Source organism: Anabrus simplex, chromosome 8 (assembly GCF_040414725.1).
Source record: "Anabrus simplex isolate iqAnaSimp1 chromosome 8, ASM4041472v1, whole genome shotgun sequence".
In the NCBI taxonomy this organism is placed as follows: domain Eukaryota; kingdom Metazoa; phylum Arthropoda; class Insecta; order Orthoptera; family Tettigoniidae; genus Anabrus; species Anabrus simplex.
In genome coordinates, this window is record NC_090272.1 from 2,059,743 (window position 1) to 2,083,695 (window position 23,953).

The following is a 23,953-nucleotide window of genomic DNA, read 5'->3' on the forward strand; positions in this document are numbered from 1 at the left end:
AGCCATCCATACATAAACCACACAAGCTGCTAATGAGAAGAAACGTACTCTAAACACGCCTCAGAAGTCAAGCAGCAACAGGTGTAGCGGTCCTCACCACCAACCTGAATGCAAGGTGCTTGGGGACCAGGCGAGATGCGCGAACTGTCATGGTAGTCTCGCTGCCACGTTTCCTGGCTTCCCGTACTTCAGAAAATTAAATACCCTCGCAAACAACCCCTACCCCTCCACTCCTTCCCCGCCAACCTAGAAACTAATAATCTACTATTACTAATCCCCAGCCTCCTAAACAGCCAGAATAGACCAAACCCAGGGGCGGGCCGATGACCTTCGATGTTAGGCCCCTTAAAACAACAAGCATCAGCATCAAACCCAGGTGCCCCCTCGGTGGATTGAGTAGCCGAGACTCTGGAAAACTTAACCAGTAACCCCCAAGCAATACCCTGTCAAAATCTGATAAGGAAAATCTCACCTTCCCATAAGTAAAAACACACCAATTTCTTGGAGTGGAGGCGACGTGCGCCGCTAAATGCCGATATAAATTATAACTCCTGCATACTAGTATTACACATATAAATTCCATTAATTCATATAATACGAGTCACTGCGTACATTCCTGCTGCAACCCCAAAAGCAACTTTGGGCGTGGTCAGTACATGGTTGGGCGACCATCCGGACCTACCACATACCGAAATCGTATTGGTCGCTGTGCCATCTGGATCATCGGACACCACTATCTTTAACCACAAGCAAGAAAAACTCTTCAAACATTATCACGTAATCGCGGACAGAGGAGTGCAAAGGCGCACCGGCATCCCAGGATCCTTACTATCTCTTCGGAGATAGGTGGCACGTACGGACAATAGGAAGCTGATCCATACCTTTTCTCTCGTTCTTAGCATTTGGTTTGGTTTAGTTTCTTTTTGGTAGTTTGTATTATTATTATTAAGGGACAATCTAACGAACTTGTTTATTTTCCTTTAATTTTCCGTTATTTAATTTACGTTTACGTGAACGGCTTCCGTATTGTTTTTCTTTCACGTAAAAGTAAATTATACGTAACGGAAAATTAAAATAAAACTAGCCAAGATATAGTTCAGCAAGATAATCAAGGATGAGTGGGCCAACAGCAAAGCTCAAAGTCCCAGCAAGAAATTAGCAGGAAAATCCGCCTTCAAGAACAAAAGAAGCGGCAAACATCGACAACAGCTAAAGCACAAGCACCGTGCTTCACAGGTGGCCCAAAAGAACTTTAAAAATACATTTTGAACGACATTTTAAAGTAAGGAGTTGGTTTATTATTACGACTATTTTTGCTACAAAATCCGACATATCGTGAGTATGAAAGGACAGATTGAAAAAGAGTAGTTGAAATTGAAAGACAGAACAGTTATTGGAATACTAATTCTTGATCTCGACTATAAAAGTACGTATGTCCATTGGTTTGAGGACGATTCTTGTGGATGTAGTCTTCTTCCTCGAGCAGATGGGTCTACTTTTGTTGCATACTTTATTGGCGTACGACCAGTCCATCCTCTTCAAGTCACAAATATACTCGTTCCCTCCCAGTGTCATCTCTCGCACGCCGAGGATAGGGAACGGCGTGAACAAGTCCTGGAAAGGAACATTACATGTCTTCAGTTTACACGTCCTTGGTTTGTGCAACAAGGAACTTGAACCAATCAACAAGATCGCATCTACGTGCACACTCAAACATCTTCAGTATTACATCTACGGTAATTTACGAAGACAGCAGTCAAAATATTTGCAGACTGCGCCCGAGACAATTATAATGCAAAAGTAAAACAGTACGTTACAGAGGCGTGTTTCATACACTTGGCTCAATATTTAAATGCCAATCTTAATCTAAATGAAATTCCAGTAAAACCAAGGGTTTTTTATTTTTTTATTACGTTGTTGACAAATATAAAGTTGCCAAGAAATACTACTGTTCTTCGTGGATTACGTAATAGTTTTTCGTGTTATTGTTTTTGTCCGCAACGTCCTTTGGACCCCTCCTTCACCATCGCTCCGCAGGCGACTCTTTCCGCTACCCTTACTACGCTTCTCGGCGTCAGGCCCCACTCGTTATGTAACAACCGCCGGGTTAAGTCTAGAGGGGAGTTCTACAAAAACGTAAGCTTAACAGTTTGACAGGGTTTGTATTACATCTCCCTTTGTTTAAAGTGTTTTCATCATTTTGCAGGGACCCAATATTGAACTGAAAAGCATAGACTTTATAACATACTTGTTTCAGTTCCACCATATCAGGTTACAACACACCTAAGCATAATAAGAAAACACTTCGGCCTCCGGCACCTAGTTTTAGAATTTGGCACATTTTATTGTATATATCATAATGAATGTCAACACAATGAGTTTTCATTGGTGTAATATGTTTATAATGTAAAATTTCAATAGCAACAAGAATAATTTAATATTGAATATAGACCTACACCTTTCAACTTAGTCAATTTTACTGATCTTGAATATCAGAGACATAGATATGACACACAAGGTGTAGAAATAGTAGTTTAGCAACACCAATTGTAAAAAATGATCGAACTCAGTACCCTAAGACGGAAAACCTTGTTTTAAACTGTTTTTTAACCTATAAATTTGTTAACTGGTAGCGATACAAGTCAATTTTATCTATTTATAATTTAATGTAATGTCTAAAGGAATAAGTTGTGTAAATAATGTTGACATTAATTGCCGGTTTCTCTTTACTTCAACGCAGTTTATGATCGTGTTGTAAAAGAATCGAAACTAGTAGACAGCTAATAAAGTGATTATGATGTAATACAATCAGATAAAATTGTTTTTGCATTGAATAGGTGGATCCTTTCAGATTTTATAACTATTTGTAAACTTAGTTCAATACGGATAAAGTAAGATGAAATTTCAGATGTTAAACTGTACATTCGTGCTAAAAATTGTGTTCCCTCTAATGAAAACCTGGTTTGTTTTAGATTTATGCACTTTTATTATAACTAATTTTTGTAGATATTCGCCACAGTAAATAAAACTCGAGCTGAAGATTCTCTCTAGATCTACGTCACTCGCGATTTTATCGATAACATCTATATTGCTACGGATAATTCACTTTCCATTAATTTTGTGCATTCCTTTGTGGACGTATCTCGCGAAACCTACTGAAAACTAAAACTGGTATTAACAAACGCCATACTTGAATCAAAACTAGGTAACAACTTATAACAATATTTCAATTACGGGGAAGGAGGTAACGGGAGTAGTAGAGCTGTGACAGTCCCACAGCCACGGAGGATCTGCCCTCCGAGGTCATTGATCCCTAGAAGGGGAGCAATGAGGTTGTGGCCCGAGGTCTTTGACCCATAGTATAGTAGGTGTGCAATGTCGATTAGCGGATTTTGCATATGAGAGCGAGCTTAACCTCACACTCGCCATAATGAGGGGCCTAATCTCAGTTTTACAGCTAGATGCCCTTCCCGACACCGAATAGAGCAAGCCTAACATCACATCCGCCATCTTGAGGGGCTTAACCTTAGTTTTACGGCAAGTTGCCTTTTCTAACGCGAATTGCACAAGATGGCAGCTATATACAGCTCCTTATGAGACGGCCTAGGGGTGCTTGCGCAATATGGCGGCTATCCATAGTCTCTCATGAGACGGCCTAGGGCCGCTTGCGCAAGATGGCGGTTTTATATAGGCTCTTATGAGACGGACTAGGAGCGCTTGGGCAAGATGGAGGCTGCTCTTATGAGGCAGCCTAGGGCCGCTTGCGCAAGATAGCGGCTATACATAAGGTCTTATTTATGAGACGGCCGAAGGGCGCTTGCGGAAGGTGGCGGCTGTGCCAAGATGGCCTAAGGGCGGCTTGCGCAAAATAGCTGGTATACATAGGCTCTTATGACACGGCCTAGGGATGCTTGCGCAAGATGGCGGCTATACATATACTCTTATGGGATGACTAGGAGCGCTTGCGCAAGATGGCGGCTGCTCTTATGAGGCAGCCTAGGGCCGCTTGCGCAAGATAGCGGCTATACATAAGGTCTTATTTATGAGACGGCTGAAGGGCGCTTGCGGAAGATGGCGGCTGTGCCAAGATGGCCTAAGGGCGGCTTGCGCAAGATAGCTGGTATACATAGGCTCTTATGAGACGGCCTAGGGCCGCTTGCGCAAGATGGAGGCTTTACATAGGCTCTTATGAGACGAACTAGGAGCGCTTGCGCAAGATGGCGGCTATGAGGCGGCCTTACGACACTTACCCAAGATGTCGGCTATACACAGACTCTTATGACACGGCCTAGGGATGCTTTCGCAAGATGGCGGCTATACATATACTTTTATGGGATGGACTACGGGGGCTTGCGCAAGATGGCGGCTGCTCTTATGAGGCGGCCTAGGGGCGCTTGCGCAAGATGAGATGGCCTAGGGGCCTACTACGCAAGATGGCACCTACACATAGGCTCTCATGGGACGGCCTAAGGATGCTTGCGTAAGATGGCGCTATACACAGACTCTTAAGGTATATAGAAAGTTGGCACAGGGGCCTACTGCGCAAGATGGCCGCCGTACAGAGGCTGTTATAGCCTTCTCTTTCTCCTCCTCCTCTTGCTTCTTATCTTACGGGGCATAGTCTCTTGTCTCCAAGTCTAAACATGCCTTAGTGTAAGGACGCGATCTTAAGCTTATGTCTTTACGCATGACAGGAGTGAGCACGTGCTATTATTCTGTTTTTAATTTTGGGGGTGATGACGTCATCACAGTTATGCACGTTTAGAATTGTTCGTTATGAATGTTACTTATTGACTCAAGCCTTTATAGATGATATAATTGATAATTTTTCTTTAGTCTCCAAGATACAAGATAAGGAGGAGAGCGCTCTATTCTAACACGACGAGATCATTGATGGTTGATGTACAAGGCTTCAAAGTAAACGGCAACAAATTTGTGTTTAACGAGGTGGCTGTGTATTGTGGGCACCAAAACTTGTTACTTTAGTATTTAGTCCACCTTTCCCTTACTGTTAGGAAACAGATGAAGATAAAAAGCAGACTCAATGGATAGAAAATTATTTAGGTTTGCAGTGGGACGAAGAAGGAATACCTTATCGTTTTCTATGTTTAATGATGAACGCATGTTTGTCAAGACCAGATCTTTTTTTAAAGGGTTGTGAATAGAAGAAATGGTTGCGTGAGTGTCTGCCATAATCGTGTGAAATTATCGACATGCATGAATTATTGTGTCTATCATTTAAAACTCTTCTTAAGGACCATAGTAGAGAAACAAGTAAAGAGTCTTTACAACATGTATGCATGCTCTTTGATTGGTTGTGTTGCAGTGCATGCCGGGAGGTAAACTGCAGTGTCGAAATAACCTTAGTGTAAAAGAAACATTTGTAAAGACATCATGTCATTTCTAACGGATACTAAGTGTAACTCAGTTGAAAAGGCAATCGTAAAGTTGTATCCATGCAAAAAGGACCTAAACACTTTTACTGAAGAAGAGTTGACATTTGTGGTTAATGCAGCTGCGAATGCTGTAAAGAAGATTTGGGATAAGGTGCCTCGTGAGTGGATTCAAGATTCTGTTTTGCCAGAGCTTCAAACATGTAGTTTACATCATGATCAAGTGAGTCTAGATGGGAGACCTTCAGTGAGACAGAGTCGTACATGTCAACTCATTAAACTGTATCACGGACCTAAAACTAATGAGTTGTCATCGCTTATATACACTTATCATGGCTGCGAAAAGAGTAAACAAGTTGTTATAAAAAGGTGAAGAAATGTGCTGAGAGAAAGGTGAGGAAGCATGCTGGGCATGGACTCATCAATAAGGCGATTGATCTTCTTCCCTTCGAGCTACATCTTCCTAGTTACGAGTATTGAGGCCCTGGAAGACGATTAGACGTCCGCTTGGAACGTGGTGAAACTATTATGAATATGTTAGATGCTGACTGCAAAGAGCAAAATATTGCTTATCGACAAAACAATCCTGATCTAAGACGTATAGCTGATCAAAATCTGCTTCGTAAAGCTATGCAACGTAAGTCGTCACCTAGTGCTTCAGTTGCTGAGTAGATAGCAGCACTTGTCGTTGTCGGTGCTATAAAAGTAAAATTGTTACTAGGTAGTGGCATTAAACAGAGAAGACAGTAAAATAAAGAAAGGACAAAACAGATTTACTTGAAGGAATAAAATGTATATTGAAACAGGAATGCCCGTACTTCAGCTTTGTGGAGAGCATGGATTACCGCCAAGGCGTGTACGGTTCATGCTATAGAGAGTACGAGAGAAAGGTAGTGAAATGAGTTCATTTTCAAAGTGGAACTTGCAGTTTATTAAAAAAGAAATAGAAATCATATCAGCTTTTACAGACGAATTTCTGAATGTCCTCAATGATGTGAAGAAGGCGTCGTCCTGCGGCATCGGTGTCTGCGTCGTCCAACAGCGGTTGTTAGCCCTTGATGTTGAAGGAGACTTGGACCTGGGGCGGTCGTCTGATGATAGTGCAGTGTGGAGTAGTTGTTTAGTTTTGTATTCCACTAAGTTCCATGAAGGGAGTAGAGAAATGTAAAACTTTTCTACAGAATGTCAATAGAATCTGATGCGACATTTCTCTACCGCACTGCAGTGCGAGACACTGTTTACTGGTCGAACAAATTCCACTTTTGGAAAAGAGACGAATTCACAATCACAATTCTGCGAAAATAATTAATATTTTTCGTGCAATAGTCACTGGCGCACTCGAAGTGATAGGTAACGAAAATAATCTGGAACTTTCTGAGATACAACTGTTTACCACTTCACGTAATCTCAGTGCGAAAAGAAAAATAACTCCTAAGGACACAGTCTTTGTACTGTTTGTAACGAGCACATGCAATGTTCTAGAACACGCACGCGTAGAAATAAATTAAAGTTTATGCGGAGACCGAAAAATAAAACAGTTTATTACATGGTCTTGTGAAAGAGAACCAAGTTCTATTACGACACAGAGATAAATTTTCCACTGAGGCGCAGTTTTACACGTAAGTGCAGACACAGTCTTTATGAGGCGAATTAACAGAGTCCCTTGAAAAGAAATAAAGGCACCTTATTTCACCAATCAGCACAGTCTTTGAAAGGAAATATCGGCACAGGCTTATGAAAGAAAATGTTAGCACTGTTCTGCGAAGTGAATTAACACAGCCTTTTGAAACTAACAGTTGGCACAGTCTTATGAAAGAAAATGTTAGCACTGTTCTGCGAAGTGAATTAATACAGTCTTTTGAAACTGAAAGTTGGCACAGTCTTATGGAAAGAAAATGTCCACACTGTTTTTCTCACGGAGTGAATTGACACAGTCTTTGAAAGAAAGGTTGGCACTGTCTTTTATGAAACAAATAACACTGTCCATGAAGAGAATTGTACTATCACTAGGGCACAATATCACGAAACAACCTAATACCGTCTCTTGGACAGGAAACAACTAAAGCACAGTCTTTATGCCTAAGTCCTTTAAGCACAGTTTCAAAATATCTAATGATTACTGTACAGTCTCTTTAACACAAAATTCGCAAAACGAAATAATGTTACTCGGCTCGACAGACCGATATTATATGCGAAGTTAAAGTCCGCGGAGAAGGCTTTTCAACACTCGTGTCACGTACTTTCAACCACCGGTCCTTAACCGGGCAGAGTAACGAACTCTACCACATCAACAGCCCGAATAACGAGACAGCTGATTCACGACGAAGTGCTCGCTCACGAACTATGACACACTGACACACTGATCTCCTCGAGGCTGGCGACCCCGTTATATTGTACAAGGTCGGATGGCGAGACTGAAAATATGAGCTTCTGAAAAAATCGTATTTCGGCCATCCTTCCGCCGATTTTCGTGAAATTTTGGGCAGTAGCTTTTGTTGTCCAGTCCTATAAGGTGACGTTCTTCAAATCGCGATCTGACCCTCCGTTATTGATGAAATGCCATCGATTCAAATAGAACTTTCGGTGTGACATCACTTGGCCTTGGCTGGCACTCCGTAGCAGCCCTTGCTTGCATATTGTCACCCATGATGCCTGCACGCTCGGCGCTCTTTTTGAATCCATACAGTCGGGTGTCAGCGCATTCTCCTAATAGATAAACGCGAATGCCGACAGGGCATTCCTGTTTCAGTATGTACTAAATCAATATAAATTCTCAAAACATATTAGAGGGGTTGTTTAATATAATCCTATCCTACAGCATGTCCTAAATTATCTAGCAGTAATAATGTAGCTATGTGTTGACTTAGAAGAAAGGAGAGGTAGAGGTTCGAGAATAAAAAGCATAAGATTTAAAGTACATCCTATTTATTAACCTATGAATTGAAGTTGATATTAAAACAAAGCCATTTAACATACAGCTTATTTCCGCAACGTCGAATAACACGTTCGATTAAATAGTGAACAGGGTAATTTGCTTTCTGCACTTGTTCGATGTAGAATCCTCCTTTAATTGGCTGTCCCGTGAGATCGCAATGAAAATACGTAACTGGATTAGTAAACTTCATGATGATGATGCTTGTTGTTTTAAGGGGCCTAACATCTAGATCATCGGCCCCTGAAGATACGAAATGAGACGAAATGCAATGACAAAATAAATTTCCAAAATCCTCCACTGACCAGAATTCAAAGCGTGAGGATGAAAAATGAACGGATGGATATGAAGTTAAAACAATCAGTGGAGACGACCCGCAACGCCTCAGTCTCAGAAATTGAGAAAAAACAATTGTAATACTGAATATTGACTTTTGACGACCGGGTTGTAATCGAAACAGACTTTCAACGTATTAGGTCGTGCTACGTACATGTAGTACGTGTTGAAGAGATGTTAAGTACAGAACAAAAATGGCCAGCCGGGCACCAGTGGGATCCGAATCCACAACCTCCCGACTGACCAAGGGACTGTTTCTATAGCTCAATAATGAATTGATGATGCTTGCATAATAAAGGGGTCCAAACTATAGGTCATGGCCTCTCATAATGGTACTTATCGCTTGGAAAGTAGAACCATGGTATTTGACATGGTGCGGTACTAATCAAAAGTATCGTAGACTCGCGGTATTCCACACATTATGGTACTACTAACAGGTAATGAAATTCGCACAGGTAACAGACCGATGGTGTTCCACACATAGCGGCGCCATTTACAGACAACGCAAACCTATGGTTTTCATCACATAAGTGTACTAACCACAGGGACTCGTAATGTCCCGTGGTGTTCCTTATATAGTGGGTACTAATCACAGGCAAGCCAGGACCCTGTTGACGCTCATGTAGTGCTTCTAATCTCAGGTACCGTATAAGCTTGACCGCATGGTGCTCCTGATTGCTACAAATCAAAAACCTATTTGGTACCTAACATAGTGGTACGATGCGCGAGTCCCATGGTGTTATGGTGTTCCCCGCGTGGTGGCAGTAATCACAAGTAGTTTCATGGTTCTAATCCAATCACACCTTGGTCGCCCCTTTTAGTCGCCTCTTACGACAGGCAGGGATACCGTCGGTGTATTCTTCGTCTGCGTCCCCCACCCACAGGAGGTTGTGTGTTTGGTCCCCGAGAGGAATTTCATTTCCCTCAAGCCCGCCGGCAAGCTGGTTAGGACACCCCTATCCGCCACCTGGGACGCGCCACGAGGGAGTATCACCTCTCCCCCTGCTACGCTAGCGCAGTAGGTTCGTGGGGATTAGTAAGTTTAACACTCCTAATTTGAAAAATGTCAATGCTCCACTTACTGGTGTACCCTTTGCAAGGATAGACTTGTGTTTGCTGATGCGAACGAAATCACCTTCTTTAAAGCGATGGCGGCGCGGATCAGCCGTTTTTATTACAAGATGAATACTATCTAGGCGTGGTGTATTCTTTGAAACAAGACTTGGCTTTATCGCGATAGTGCGATGAAGTGTATAGTTGCAGGTAGACACAAGTCTAGGAAGCAGGTTAATACAACGGTATGAGTCTTGTGCTGTATTTTCTCGCCACTACATTGTTTTGAGTGTTCGATTAAAACATTCTACAGCACTTGCGTTGAGACTGCTAAAAGTAGAGTAGTAATGAATGCCAAGTAACTTGAGGTAAGAAGAAAAATCCTTGTTGTAAAACTCTTTACCTTGATCGGTTTGAAGAAGGCTTGGGCAGCGTTTCGATCCTTCAACAATATGTCGAACTGCGTCTTAGGCTTGAGCTGCAGTCTTAGAACATACAGGTTATGCAACAGCAAAAATTCGAGTACACATCGATAACATTAAGTACATACTTATACTCCTTATTGCAAGAGGCATATGAAATCATTTCTACTAAGTCTGCTTGCCAGAGATCATCTTTTCCACGTGTAATAACGCGTCTGCGACAGTAGGTGCGACGTGCTGGTTTATGTAACTCGTGTGCGATGTTTACCTTTACAGGTGAGATCTTCTCTTGACGAGGCATTACAGAATAATACCTGCATGTCGTAATTCTAATTCTAGAATTTATGATGCGTGACCTCTGTGACCATCATCCTGCAATGATCTTAGAAGTTGTAATCGTTTAACGAGAAACTTACATCTACATACTGCAACAAAGTCTTGTAGCTAACATTAAGACCACGTGCAGTTGGTTGATGTGTCGGAAACAGCTTAGAATAAACTCACGATACTCATGATTCTCATGTGCATTATAGCTTCTGTTCTCTTGTAATTACGTTGTATTGTGTCAGTAGCAAACATTTTTACTTCATATCTTTTAAGATCATTGTGTTAAATTATGTGCTTGTCACGTATTCATGGTAAAAGAAGTTCTAAGTGTCCTTTAGTAGGTTTATATGTAACACATTTTTGATAAGTCTGTTACTATAATCTTAAAATTTGCATTTCCCATTCAGAAACAGTCGTCTTCATAGCGAATAATGTAGGTAGTGTCCGTTTGTCCTGTAAAGAGGTTTTCTATATAAGGAGCAAAGAGAGATCCACAGGTATCTTTAATAAAAGTTCTAAACTTATTACGATACTCTGGCGTGGGCATAACCTCAGACAAAGGTGGAAGATCTTATGTTGATGTAGTAGGAGTTTCAGCAATGACAGCTGTAGTTAAAAACTTAACACGCTTAGATCGAAAAGTATCGTTAAGTTCTTCTTCTTATTCTTCTTCTTCTATGTCTTGCTTCTCCTCTTCATCTTTATGCTCTTCTTGTTTATGCTTCTCTTCTTTATGCTTCTCTTTATCATATGATGTTTGCATAGAAAGAAAACTTGTAGTGGACTGTGACAATGAAGTAGAATTAGAAATTCATTTTAATGGTGTACTTAGTTTCGTTTTCAAATATAAATCTGTGTCTGCCTGAATAAGTTTAAGCTCTTTAAATTTCCATCGAATATTATTTTGAGCAAGCATTATACGTTTTGTAATCTCTTTGCTAGATGATCATGGTTTTCGATCAATTAGTGACTGTAATCCTGTGTTAATGCATATATAAAATGATCGAAACCTATGCGATATCGTCCATTCTGAACATAACTTTCTTTATCAATAACTAAAAAGCTGCGACGATGTGATGACCAACATGTAGCACACATACGTTTAATGTCATTGAATGTCATATCAGTGTTAACATGATCATCATACACATGCCGCTTGTCACGTTCATCTTGCCGAAAAAGCACAATAATATTTGCGTTGTCGCCTATCCACTGCTTAGACTCACCAGAATAGATTAGACATAAATAGATGCAATCAACATATTTACGTCGTCCCATTCTAAAGTATGCACGAATAATGTTTTGCTGTTCTGTTGCGACATCATCAAAGATTATTAGAGAATTGGGAAGCACATCATCAGATGATCGTACTTGTTCATGTGAATATAATTCAATATACTTTATTCCATCTGTAACTAGATCGTGCATTACTATTTGTGGAAAAGTATATATAGCGGTTGATAGAGTTGAAGCGTATACCATTTAAAGAAGTAACAAGTGTAAGTGAAAGATTTGTCTTCCCACATCCCGATGGGCTTGATATAATACATCGAACAGTAAAAGCAAACGAAGTTCCATGCCGTCTTTATGTTGTTGCAGTAGAACTAGGTAAGAGATGTGGCACAATGTCACTAACAGGTAGTGTGTATTGCTGCTTTATAATCTTCACGATAACTGAATAATAAAGTAGGCGATAGTAATAAATATACTAAAACGAAACAAGAGGTAACGCCCGGTTTATAATTTGCTCTTAACGAGTAAAGTCGTGTACAGAATGGTGAAACAACGATATTCATACGGTATGAAGAAGAAAAGCCTAAAACTGTTGGATGGAAAGAAGTTGTAAAGGCTGCACGAAAAGCTATTCGAGGGGAATACAATCCACGTGTAGCAAGAGCGAGAATTTACCCAAAGTGCAAAGTAATGTTTAGTAAACGTTCACCAATCATTCAAATGTACCAAAACTAGGAGGATTTCTTCCTACGCTGATTGCTGAACTAGCAGCTTTAGGGTCATCGCCGGGTGGTACTAGTGCTGTGGCAAGCACTGCTAAGGCAGTAGAAGAAGCAAAACAACAAAGTGAACGTCATAACAAGACGATGGAGGCAATTGCATTTCGAGGCAAGGCTTACACATGAAGCTAGCACCATACAAAAAAGGGCTTGGCATCCACATATCTCCAAAACATATTCTGAACGCACTGCCACATCGAACTCTGACCCACGAAAGTAGTATAATGGGAGAGTTCGGCCGCCTCATCCGCCTCCCGCAGCCGCCTCCTCCTCCGCCGCCTCCTCCCGCAGGAAATTTGAATTTTGGCGGGAAATTTGAATTTTGGCGCGAGATTTGAATTTGTAAACAAAGCCACGTGCATTTTGACAGCTGTCATCGACAACAACGCATCGCTAACCTCACTGCTGCCATCTTGACGGGCCTAAACCTCACTAGTGCCAACTTAACCTAACTAGCATGAGGTAAACAAAGCCACGTGTTTTTTGACAGCCACGTGCTTTTTGACAGACAACAACGCATCGCTAACCTCAGTACTGCCATCTTGACGGGCCTAAACCTCAGTAGAGCCAACTTAACCTCACAAGCGCGAGGTAAACAAAGCCACGTGCTTTTTGACAGATTTGTAAACAAAGCCACGTGCTTTTTGACAGACAACAACGCATCGCTAACCTCAGTACTGCCATCTTGACTGGCCTAAACCTTAGTGGTACCAACTTAACCTAACTAGCATGAGGTAAACAAAGCCACGTGCTTTTTGACAGCCACGTGCTTTTTGACAGATTTGTAAACAAAGCCACGTGCTTTTTGACAGACAACAACGCATCGCTAACCTCAGTACTGCCATCTTGACGGGCCTAAACCTTAGTGGTACCAACTTAACCTAACTAGCATGAGGTAAACAAAGCCACGTGCTTTTTTTGACAGCTGTCATCCGCCATCTTTAATCCAGAGAGCATAGTGCTGCCCTCTTTAGCTACTTACCTTTGACAGCTGTCATCCGCCATCTTTGAGCACTGTGCTGCCCTCTTGCGTCACCTGTCATCGGCAGTGCTGCCATCTTGACGGGCCTAAACCTTAGTGTTACCAACTTAACTTCACTAGCTCGAGATAAACAAAGCCACGTGCAGCTGTCATCCGACATCATTAATCTATAGAGCACAGTGCTGCCCTCTTTAGCTACTTACCTTTGAAATGTGGTGGCGGATAATTTGAAAAATGCTTTTCGACAAGCAGCCATCTTTAATCCAGAGAGAACAGTGCTGTCCTCTATGTGGTGGCGGCAAATTCCACGTGCTCTTGTTTGAAAACAAACTCACGTGCTTTTTTGACAGCTGTCACCTGCCATCGTTGAGCACAGTGCTGCCCTCTATGTGGTGGCGGTAAATTCCACGTGCTCTTGTTTGGAAACAAAGCCATGTGCATTTTTGACAGCTGTCATCCGCCATCTTTAATCAACAGAGCACCGTGCTGCTAACATGCGGGCAATTTCATCACCTATCACCCGCCTTTTTGACAGCCGTCATCCACCATCTTTAATCAACAGAGCACAGTGCTGCACTCTATGTAGTGGCGGCAATTTGAAAAATTCTATGTGCTCTTGTTGGGAAACAAAGCCACGTGCAGCTGTCATTCGCCATCTTTAATCAATAGAGCACTGTGCTGCGGGCAATTTCGTCGGCTGTCATCCGCCATCTTTAATCCAGAGAGAACAGTGCTGCACTCTATGTGGTGGCGGTAAATTCCACGTGCTTTACAAACCTATGCGCTTTTCTGACAGCTGTCATCCGCCATCTTTAATCCAGAGAGAACAGTGCTGCACTCTATGTGGCGGCAGCAAATTCCACGTGCTCTACAAAGCCACATGCTCTTTCGACAGCTGTCACCCGCCATCTTTAACCAACAGAGCACTATGCTGCGGGCAATTTCGTTAGCTGTCATCCGACATCTTTAATGAACAGAGCACCGTGCTGCCCTCATGCGGGGGCAATTTCGTTAGCCGTCATCCACCATCTTTAATGAACAGAGCACCGTGCTGCCCTCATGCGAGGCAATTTCGTTAGCTGTCATCCGCCATCTTTTAATGAACAGAGCACCATGCTGCTCTCTGTAGTAGCGGGTAATTTGAAAAGTTCTGTTAGCTGTCATCCGCCATCTTTAATCACCGTGCTGCCGGGTGGCGGCAAATTCCACGTGCTCTTGTTTGGAAACAAAGCTTTTAATCCAGAGAGAACAGTGCCGCCCCCGGTGGCGGCAAATTCCACGTGCTTTACAAACTTATGTGCTTTTCTGACAGCTGTCATCAGCCTATCTATTCTCTTTCTATATAATAATTTTGTGTGGCTATTTCTAGCCAAGTGCAGTCCTAGTCTTGTTACATCAGGAAGGGTAACTGGCTAAATCCTGGTCTTTCAGCGTCAGGAGGGGCAACCGGTCGAAAACCATAGTGTAAGAGGCTAGATACTGCCAGTTTTGCGTCAGGAAGGGGGCAACTCAACAAATTCTTGCGATTTAAAATCTTAGTCAGGAAGGGCATCCGGCAGTAAAACAATAGTTCGTGATTTAAAATCTAAGCTAGCTGTAAAACCCCCGATTCTCGACAGATTCTTAATCCGAGTTGTCAGGAAGGGCAACCGGTTGAAAACCATAATGTAAGAGGTTAGATACTCCCAGTTTTGCATCAGGAAGGGTAACTCAACAAATTAATGCGATTTAAACACATTTTTATTCCTAAGAGAATCGAACCCGAGACTACCGGGTGAGAGGCATGCACGCTAAACTAAACTGTAGGCTATGGGTTTGTTCTACAGTCCTTGAAGTATCGGTACAGTCATTCTGAGCGAGTGTGGAATGCATGTGTTAGCTGAAATCGTACACGTATCTTCCGGCTCGACCTTGAACGAGGACACTGCGTGCTAAAAAGCGGCTTGTAACTCGCGAAGGTCTTCTTAGCTGAGTAGCATTCAAGCTCTTAAAACACAGTACCAATTAAGGTTGTAAAATATTCTGAAATAGTCCTCCTCTGTAGTGCAGTAGTTAGTGTGATTAGCTGCTACCCCCGGAGGTCCGAGTTCGATTCCCGGCTCTGCTACGGAATGTGTAGCATTTAGCCTATGTAAGTTCCTAACGTAAACTATCATGATTGTACGGAGAGGTTAAAACACACACACACACACAGTGCGAGCATATAGCACACCCCTATCGAAAGAGCCTGCACGGTGCCGGCATGTAGGCTTCTCCTGATGAAGGAGCCTGCACAAGGTTTAACGCTCCCCCTATCAACAGCCCTTACTTAATGCTGGCTTTCTTGCACACCCCGCCTCTTAGATCATACACCATAGTTTTACGACCGGCTTCCCTTCTTGACTAGGATTTTAAATCGCAGTATACGGGATAAATTTGTTGTAGCGGGTTTTATAACTAGATATCCCGGTACCGACACATAGCCTACTCCCACTGAAGAAGCCTGCACAAGGCTTATTGCCTCCATCCGACAAATGAATCACCGTCAAGTCTTGTACTCGAAAAATCATTTTCGAAGGAGTCTGCACAAGGTTTAACGACCCCTATCAACAGCCCTTACTTATTGCTAGCTTTTTTGCACACCCCGCCTTACACCATAGTTTTATACGACCGGTTGCCCCTCCTGACTAGGATTTTAAATCGATATCCCGACATAGCCTACTCCTACCGAAGAAGCCAGCTTAACACCTCCATCCAACAAATGAATCACCCTCAAACACTCTTCAATCATTCTCGCTACTTCGGAAGATAGCGGGTTCGAACTGGAAGCCGTAAATGTTAGGCGAGGGACCAGCGCGATCGTCATAACATGATCTAGCTTTAAGTGCCTACAGGTAAGGAATACCGCGTATGTACCCTCGAGAAGTCGAGGATCACACGCTAACTTTCCAAGGCTCGAACTCTTAAATTCTGACACCTCGGCATCAACAGGAGGTTCGAATACGTCAGCCTGCAGGACTATAGGTAGGAGCTCTTGTTGCATAAACACTTCGTTCCGACTGTACCGCAGTTGTCAGCGATTTTTTCACATCCGCTTGGTAACAAGCAACATATTTACTCGTTGCAGTCTGCGCGAAGTGCTCACAGTTCTCTGTATGCGTTTATTACGTACACACACATCTCCCGTCTGCTGTGAATATTATTCTTCAGCCTTTATCTTAAGGTAAGGTAGAACTGTTAGTTACTTTTTTTATTTGCAAAGCAACTTCTACGCTAGACATCTACATTCATATATGTTTGTTCTTTTTTAGGTACCGTTCGAAAGTACGCAATTTTATTCATCCGAGTAACAGTCTGCAGCACGTGCATTTTTTTTTAAGGTATGTTTTCGAACTTTGAGTTGTAAAGATAACTAGGTTAGATGATGCACCCTACACTACATTCATATATGTTTCTTCTTTTTTTTTAGGTACGACCAGAATATTATCATTCGAGTTTCAGGCTTGAACGCACGCATTTTATACATCCGAGTAACAGTTTGCAGCGCGAAGATTTTAAGGTATGTCTGACCTCTATTCGTTGAAACTTGGTTTCTTCTAAAACATCGTAACTTTAGTCTATTGATAAATAGTTGTTCTCTTTAATCCTCACGCTATAGACGAGGTATAATTTCAAACACGCGTACATAGCTATGTCTACCCTCAACAGGCTGAAACTTGGTTTCTTCTAAAACATCGTAACTTTAAGCTATTGATAAATAGTTGTTCTCTTCAACCCGCATACTATAGACGTGGTATAATTTCAAACACGCGCACATAGCTATGTCTGCACTCAACAGGCTGAAAATGGTTTCTTCTAAAACATTGTAACTTTAGTCTATTGATAAATAGTTGTTCTCTTCAATCCTCACGCTATAGACGAGGTATAATTTCAAACACGCGCACATAGCTATGTCTATCCTCAACAGGTTGAAACTTTGTTTCTTCCGAACATCGTAACTTTGAGCTATTGATAAATAGTTGTTCTCTTCAATCCTCACGCTATAGACGTGGTATAATTTCAAACACGTGCACGTAGCTATGTCTGCCCTCAACAGGTTGAAACTTGGTTTCTTCTAAAACATCGTAACTTTAGTCTATTGATAAATAGTTGCTCTCTTCAACCTGCATACTATAGACGAGGTATAGCTATGTCTGTCCTCAACAGGCTGAAACTTGGTTTCTTCTAAAACTTCGTAGCTTTAGTCTATTGATAAATAGTTGTTCTCTTCAATACTCATACTATAGACGAGATGCGCATATAGCTATGTCTACCCTCAACAGGCTGAAACTTGGTTTCTTCTAAAACATCGTAACTTTAAGCTATTGATAAATAGTTGTTCTCTTCAACCCGCATACTATAGACGAGGTATAATTTCAAACACGTGCACATAGCTATGTCTGCCCTCAACAGGCTGAAACTTGGTTTCTTCTAAAACATCATAACTTTAAGCTAATCATAAACAGTGGTTCTCTTCAATCCTCATACTATAGACGTGGTATAATTTCAAACACGCACACATAGCTATGTCTGTCCTCAACGGGCTGAAACTTGGTTTCTTCTAAAACATCGTAACTTTAAGCTATTGATAAATAGTTGTTCTCTTCAATCCTCACGCTATAGACGTGGTATAATTTCAAACACACACACACACATAGGTATGTCTGTCCTCAACGGGCTGAAACTTGGTTTGTTCTAAAACATCGTAACTTTAAGCAATTGATAAATAGTTGTTCTCTTTAATCCTCACGCTATAGACGTGGTATAATTTCAAACACGTACACATAGGTATGTCCATCCTCAACGGGTTGAAACTTGGTTTGTTCTAAAACATCGTAACTTTAAGCAATTGATAAATAGTTGTTCTCTTCAATCCTCATACTATAGACGTGGTATAATTTCAAACACGTACACATAGCTATGTCTGGCCTCAACAGGCTGAAACATGGTTTCTTCCGAACATCGTAACTTTAGTCGTTCTCTTCAATCCTCATGCTATAGGCCTAACTCACAGCCATGTCCAACGTCTATACGTTGAAACTTAGTTTCTTCCGTTACTTTCACCTAATCTCTATCGGTCGTTCTCTTTTTAGATGTTCCCCTGCTGCGAGGAATGTAATGTAACGTTTGCAAGGCGTGATAACTTCATGCGCCATATGAAATCAAAACACCCTAGCATAACATCTGCTGTATGTAAAGTTTGTAGTGTGTATTTCGCTAACGTAGAGCGATATGAGGATCACTTAGCAGAGGTACATCAAATATCTACTTGCCCTCAGGTAGTAGTAGGGAAAAAGCGTGCAGCTACTGATGTAGCTGTAGAAAGTACTAGTAGTAAAAACCTAGAAAAAATCATGAACTTCGAACTATTCACTGTGAGCACTGTAAAACTGATGTACCATCTTCGCATTTTCAGGGGCACTTACGGAGTAATGCGCATAAAAATAATGCGTGTAGAAGTGGTAGTAACGCAAACATCGAGGAAAATAATACAGCATTTAAAAGTAGGATTGCTAGTTACAGAATTCGCACCAGTCAAAAGTTTCAGAGCACTTCAATTTTTTTAAATTGCGTTCAACCGGATGTACAACAGCTTCTTGCTAAATCTTTGTCCAATCATAATTTATTTAAAGTTAATTTTGAACTTTACGCCTTGTACATGAAAAGAACGGATGAATCCGAAATAACGGACATTAAATCATTTAATACGAAGAATTTTGTCATAAGTCAGTCGACTAATTTTGGCGATGTACTTAGGGATGTCTCTAACATTATTTCAACTAAGAGCGAGGAATTTCAGGAAAAGGAATCAGGGTGGGCTTTAGTTGAGATAATTTATCTAGAAGTTAACATCAATAAGTACAATCCTATGCGTGGATCTTCGCACATTGAGCTGCCGACATGGATTCAGCGAAAAGAAGCTGTTGTAAACATCCAAAACAATGACGAAGCATGTTTTGCATGGGCGGTGATGTCAGCTTTAAATCCTGCTAAATCGAATGTGGCATATAGAACATCATCCTATCCACACTATTCAACGCAGCTAAATTTCGATAGTATAGAATTTCCTGTGCAGATAAAGGATATTAAGCGCTTTGAGGAACTAAATAACATTAGTATTAATGTGTATGGTGTAGAGAAAAAGTCTGTAGTAGATCCTCTGTATTATACATGTCATAAGAAGAGTAATCATGTTAATTTACTCTATATTGAAAACAGTGAGAATAGCCACTTTTGCTGGATTAAAAATCTCAGTAGACTTGTTGGCAGTCAGTTGTCAAAACGTAATGGTAAAAAGTGGCTATGTGATGGATGCTTGCAGTATTTTAGAACAGAAGATCAGTTAACGAAGCATTCCAAGAATGACTGCAATCATGTACGTACAGAGATACCTACTACAGGCAATAATGTTTTAAAGTTTACAAATTTTCACAAGCAGATGTGGGTACCGTTCGTGATTTATGCAGACTTTGAAGCCATCCTCACGCCATGCAACACATGCTCACCTAATCCTGACAACTCTTTCACTAATACTACGCACATGCATGTCCCGTATAGCTTCGCGTATTACATCAAGTGTAGTTACGATAGTACGCTTAACAAGTTAGAGCTGTATCGAGGACATGATGCTGCTAAAGTATTTTTAGAAAGACTTGAAAGTGATGCAGTTCGTCTCGGTCGTATTCTGAATAGTAATATTCCTATGAAGCCACTCACCGACATTCAGTTAAATGATCATGAACGTGCTACAAAGTGTAGCATTTGTGATGGGGAATTTTCCGAAAATGACCCTAAAGTTTTTGATCATGATCATTTAACTGGTTTCTACAGATGTGCCGCTCATTATAGCTGTAATCTTAAGTATAGAGTTCCTAAATTCATCCCTGTAATTTTTCATAACTTATCTGGTTACGACTCTCATTTAATCATTTCACAATTTGGAGCTTCAGATGAAAAAGTAGATATAATCCCTCAGAATAAAGAGCGGTACATTGCGTTTGCAAAGTCTGTAAAAGTAGATGCTGAGCATTCTATAAAACTGAGATTCCTTGACTCGTTTCGCATTATGGCGAGTAGCCTCGATAAACTTTCTAGTCATTTACAGTCTGAACAATTTACGGAAATTCGACGCGTTTTCCCTGAAGAAGCGCAGTTTAATTTACTTCGGCGTAAGGGTGTTTTTTGTTACGAATATCTCGACTGCTTAGACCGCCTCGAAGAACGTGCCTTACCATCGAAACAATCCTTTTACAGCTCGCTGAATTCAGCAGATATTAGTGATGATGACTATTTACATGCACAACATATCTGGGAGCAGTTCCACATTCAAACGCTGGGTGAATACTCCGATTTATATTTAAAGACAGATGTACTTTTGTTAGCTGATGTTTTTGAAAATTTTCGCTGTGTTTGCATGAACATCTACAGCCTTGACCAATGTCAGTATTTTACTGCACCTGGGTTAAGTTGGGATGCGATGTTGAAACACACGCATGTGAATTTGGAACTGCTGACCGATATCGATATGGTGCACTTTATAAAATCATCTATTCGAGGCGGTCTGAGTCAGTGCAGCGGGCGGTATTCGAGGGCTAATAATAAGTACATGCCGAGTTTCGATTCCAGTCAAGAATCTCAGTATATCGTTTACCTCGATGCTAATAATCAGTATGGGTGGGCGATGAGTCAGCATCTACCGGTGAGTGGTTTCCGCTGGCTGACGCAGTGCGAAATTGATGCTTTACAGCTACACGCCCTAGGTGATGAAGCTGATAAAGGCTATTTCCTCGAAGTAGACTTACAGTATCCTAAAGAGTTACACACTTCTCATAATGACCTACCGTTCTGCCCTGAAAATATGAAGCCCCCGTACATTGCATCAACGACGAAAATGCTCATTGCTAATTTGTGCGATAAATCTAAGTATATCATTCATTACCGAAATTTAAAACAGTGTTTGCAGCATGGTTTGAAGTTATCCAAAATTCACCGCGTACTAGAATTTAATCAGTCACCGTGGCTAAAGCCATATATCGATCTGAACAATAATTTAAGAACGAATGCGGTTAACGAGTTTGAAAAAGATTTCTACAAGCTCATGAATAACAGTGTGTTTGGTAAGACTATGGAGAATGTTGACAAACGCGTTGATGTAAAATTGATTACAAACTGGGATAATATTAAGAAAAGGTATGGTGCTAACTATTTAATAAGTAAACCAAATTTCCACAGCTGCACCATCATATATGAGAATTTAGTTATTATACAGATGAATCGTGTTAAGGTTAAGTATGACAAACCTACCTACGTCGGCTTTGCAGTACTTGAATTGGCTAAAACACTCATGTATGAATTCCATTACGATTATATGATGAAGAAGTACGCGCATAATGCGCAATTGCTCTACACAGATACCGATTCGTTTATTTATCAAATCAAAACTGATGACTATTACAATGATATAAAGCCGGACTTGGGTAGGTTTGATACAAGTAACTATCCTGCAGATAATCAATATCATCTACCGCTAGTGAACAAAAAGGTTCTAGGTAAAATGAAAGATGAATGTGCTGGGAATATTATCGATTCATTTGTAGGTACTAAATCCAAGTCATATTGCATAAAACTCTTAAATGAATTACAAATAAAGAGATTGAAGGGGGTTAAAAAGAATGTCGTTCAGAATCAGCTAAGTTTTGAAAACTATAACAATTGCATTAAAAGTAATCCACCTGTTTTGCATAAGCAAATATCTGTCATTAGAAGCAAGAAGCTCCAGTTGTACACTCATTTAATTAGTAAGGTAGCCCTTAATAGCGATGATTGTAAACGGTTTGTCATTCCAAATTCTACCAACACGCTAGCCTGGGGGCATAGTAGTATTGATAGGTACTACTTTACATAAACATTATGCTAGAGGTGTGTGTACTTACGTTACGCTGTCTTACATCACAATTCGGGAGAGGTACGCTGAGAGCGTAGTACGGCAAGTTTAAACTTGTACATTCAAGAATTGCATCGAGAAGTACGCAAACATCACTAGGGTAAAATGATTCGAGATAAAACTTGTACATACAAGATGTAAATAAATAATGTAGAATTAGCATATTCTTTTATTTTAGGTTAGGTATTACCTTCCTCCCACTCCTTATTTGCAAGATAGAGTTTTTGTTTATTACTCATAGAAGAAAGAATGTGATGACGAGTTTCGTAAGTATAGTTCGGTAAGTATCTCGAGAGCAGAATTTTTTTTGTCAAAAAAGCACATAGCTTTGTAAAGCACGTGGAATTTGCCGCCACCGGGGGCGGCACTGTTCTCTCTGGATTAAAAGCTTTGTTTCCAAACAAGAGCACGTGGAATTTGCCGCCACCCGGCAGCACGGTGATTAAAGGTGGCGGATGACAGCTAACAGAACTTTTCAAATTACCCGCTACTACAGAGAGCAGCATGGTGCTCTGTTCATTAAAAGATGGCGGATGACAGCTAACGAAATTGCCCCGCATGAGGGCAGCACGGTGCTCTGTTCATTAAAGATGGTGGATGACGGCTAACGAAATTGCCCCCGCATGAGGGCAGCACGGTGCTCTGTTCATTAAAGATGTCGGATGACAGCTAACGAAATTGCCCGCAGCATAGTGCTCTGTTGGTTAAAGATGGCGGGTGACAGCTGTCAAAAGAGCATGTGGCTTTGTAGAGCACGTGGAATTTGCTGCCGCCACATAGAGTGCAGCACTGTTCTCTCTGGATTAAAGATGGCGGATGACAGCTGTCAGAAAAGCGCATAGGTTTGTAAAGCACGTGGAATTTACCGCCACCACATAGAGTGCAGCACTGTTCTCCCTTGATTAAAGATGGTGGATGACAGCCGACGAAATTGCCCGCAGCACAGTGCTCTATTGATTAAAGATGGCGTATGACAGCTGCACGTGGCTTTGTTTCCCAACAAGAGCACATAGAATTTTTCAAATTGCCGCCACCACATAGAGTGCAGCACTGTGCTCTGTTGATTAAAGATGGTGGATGACGGCTGTCAAAAAGGCGGGTGATAGGTGATGAAATTGCCCGCATGATAGCAGCACGGTGCTCTGTTGATTAAAGATGGCGGATGACAGCTGTCAAAAAAGCACATGGCTTTGTTTCCAAACAAGAGCACGTGGAATTTACCGCCGCGACATAGAGGGCAGCACTGTGCTCAAAGATGGCAGATGACAGCTGTCAAAAAAGCACGTGAGTTTGTTTTCAAACAAGAGCACGTGGAATTTGCCGCCACCACATAGAGGACAGCACTGTTCTCTCTGGATTAAAGATGGCTGCTTGTCGAAAAGCATTTTTCAAATTATCCGCCACCACATTTCAAAGGTAAGTAGCTAAAGAGGGCAGCACTGTGCTCTATAGATTAAAGATGGCGGATGACAGCTACACGTGGCTTTGTTTATCTCGAGCTAGTGAAGTTAAGTTGGTAGCACTAAGGTTTAGG

At 41.3% G+C, this 23,953-nt stretch overlaps 1 protein-coding gene across 1 annotated transcript in view; it reads right to left on the reverse strand.

Moving 5' to 3' along the window:
- Positions 1–1,340: 1,340 nt before the first annotated feature.
- Positions 1,341–23,953, reverse strand: part of LOC136878949 (lysosomal alpha-mannosidase) — a 344,628-nt gene continuing 322,015 nt past the window's right edge. The window contains exon 18 of the mRNA XM_067152580.2: positions 1,341–1,614. Coding sequence (XP_067008681.2) covers positions 1,402–1,614 — 213 coding nt within the window. The 3' untranslated portion in view covers positions 1,341–1,401. The remainder of the gene's footprint in view (positions 1,615–23,953) is intronic.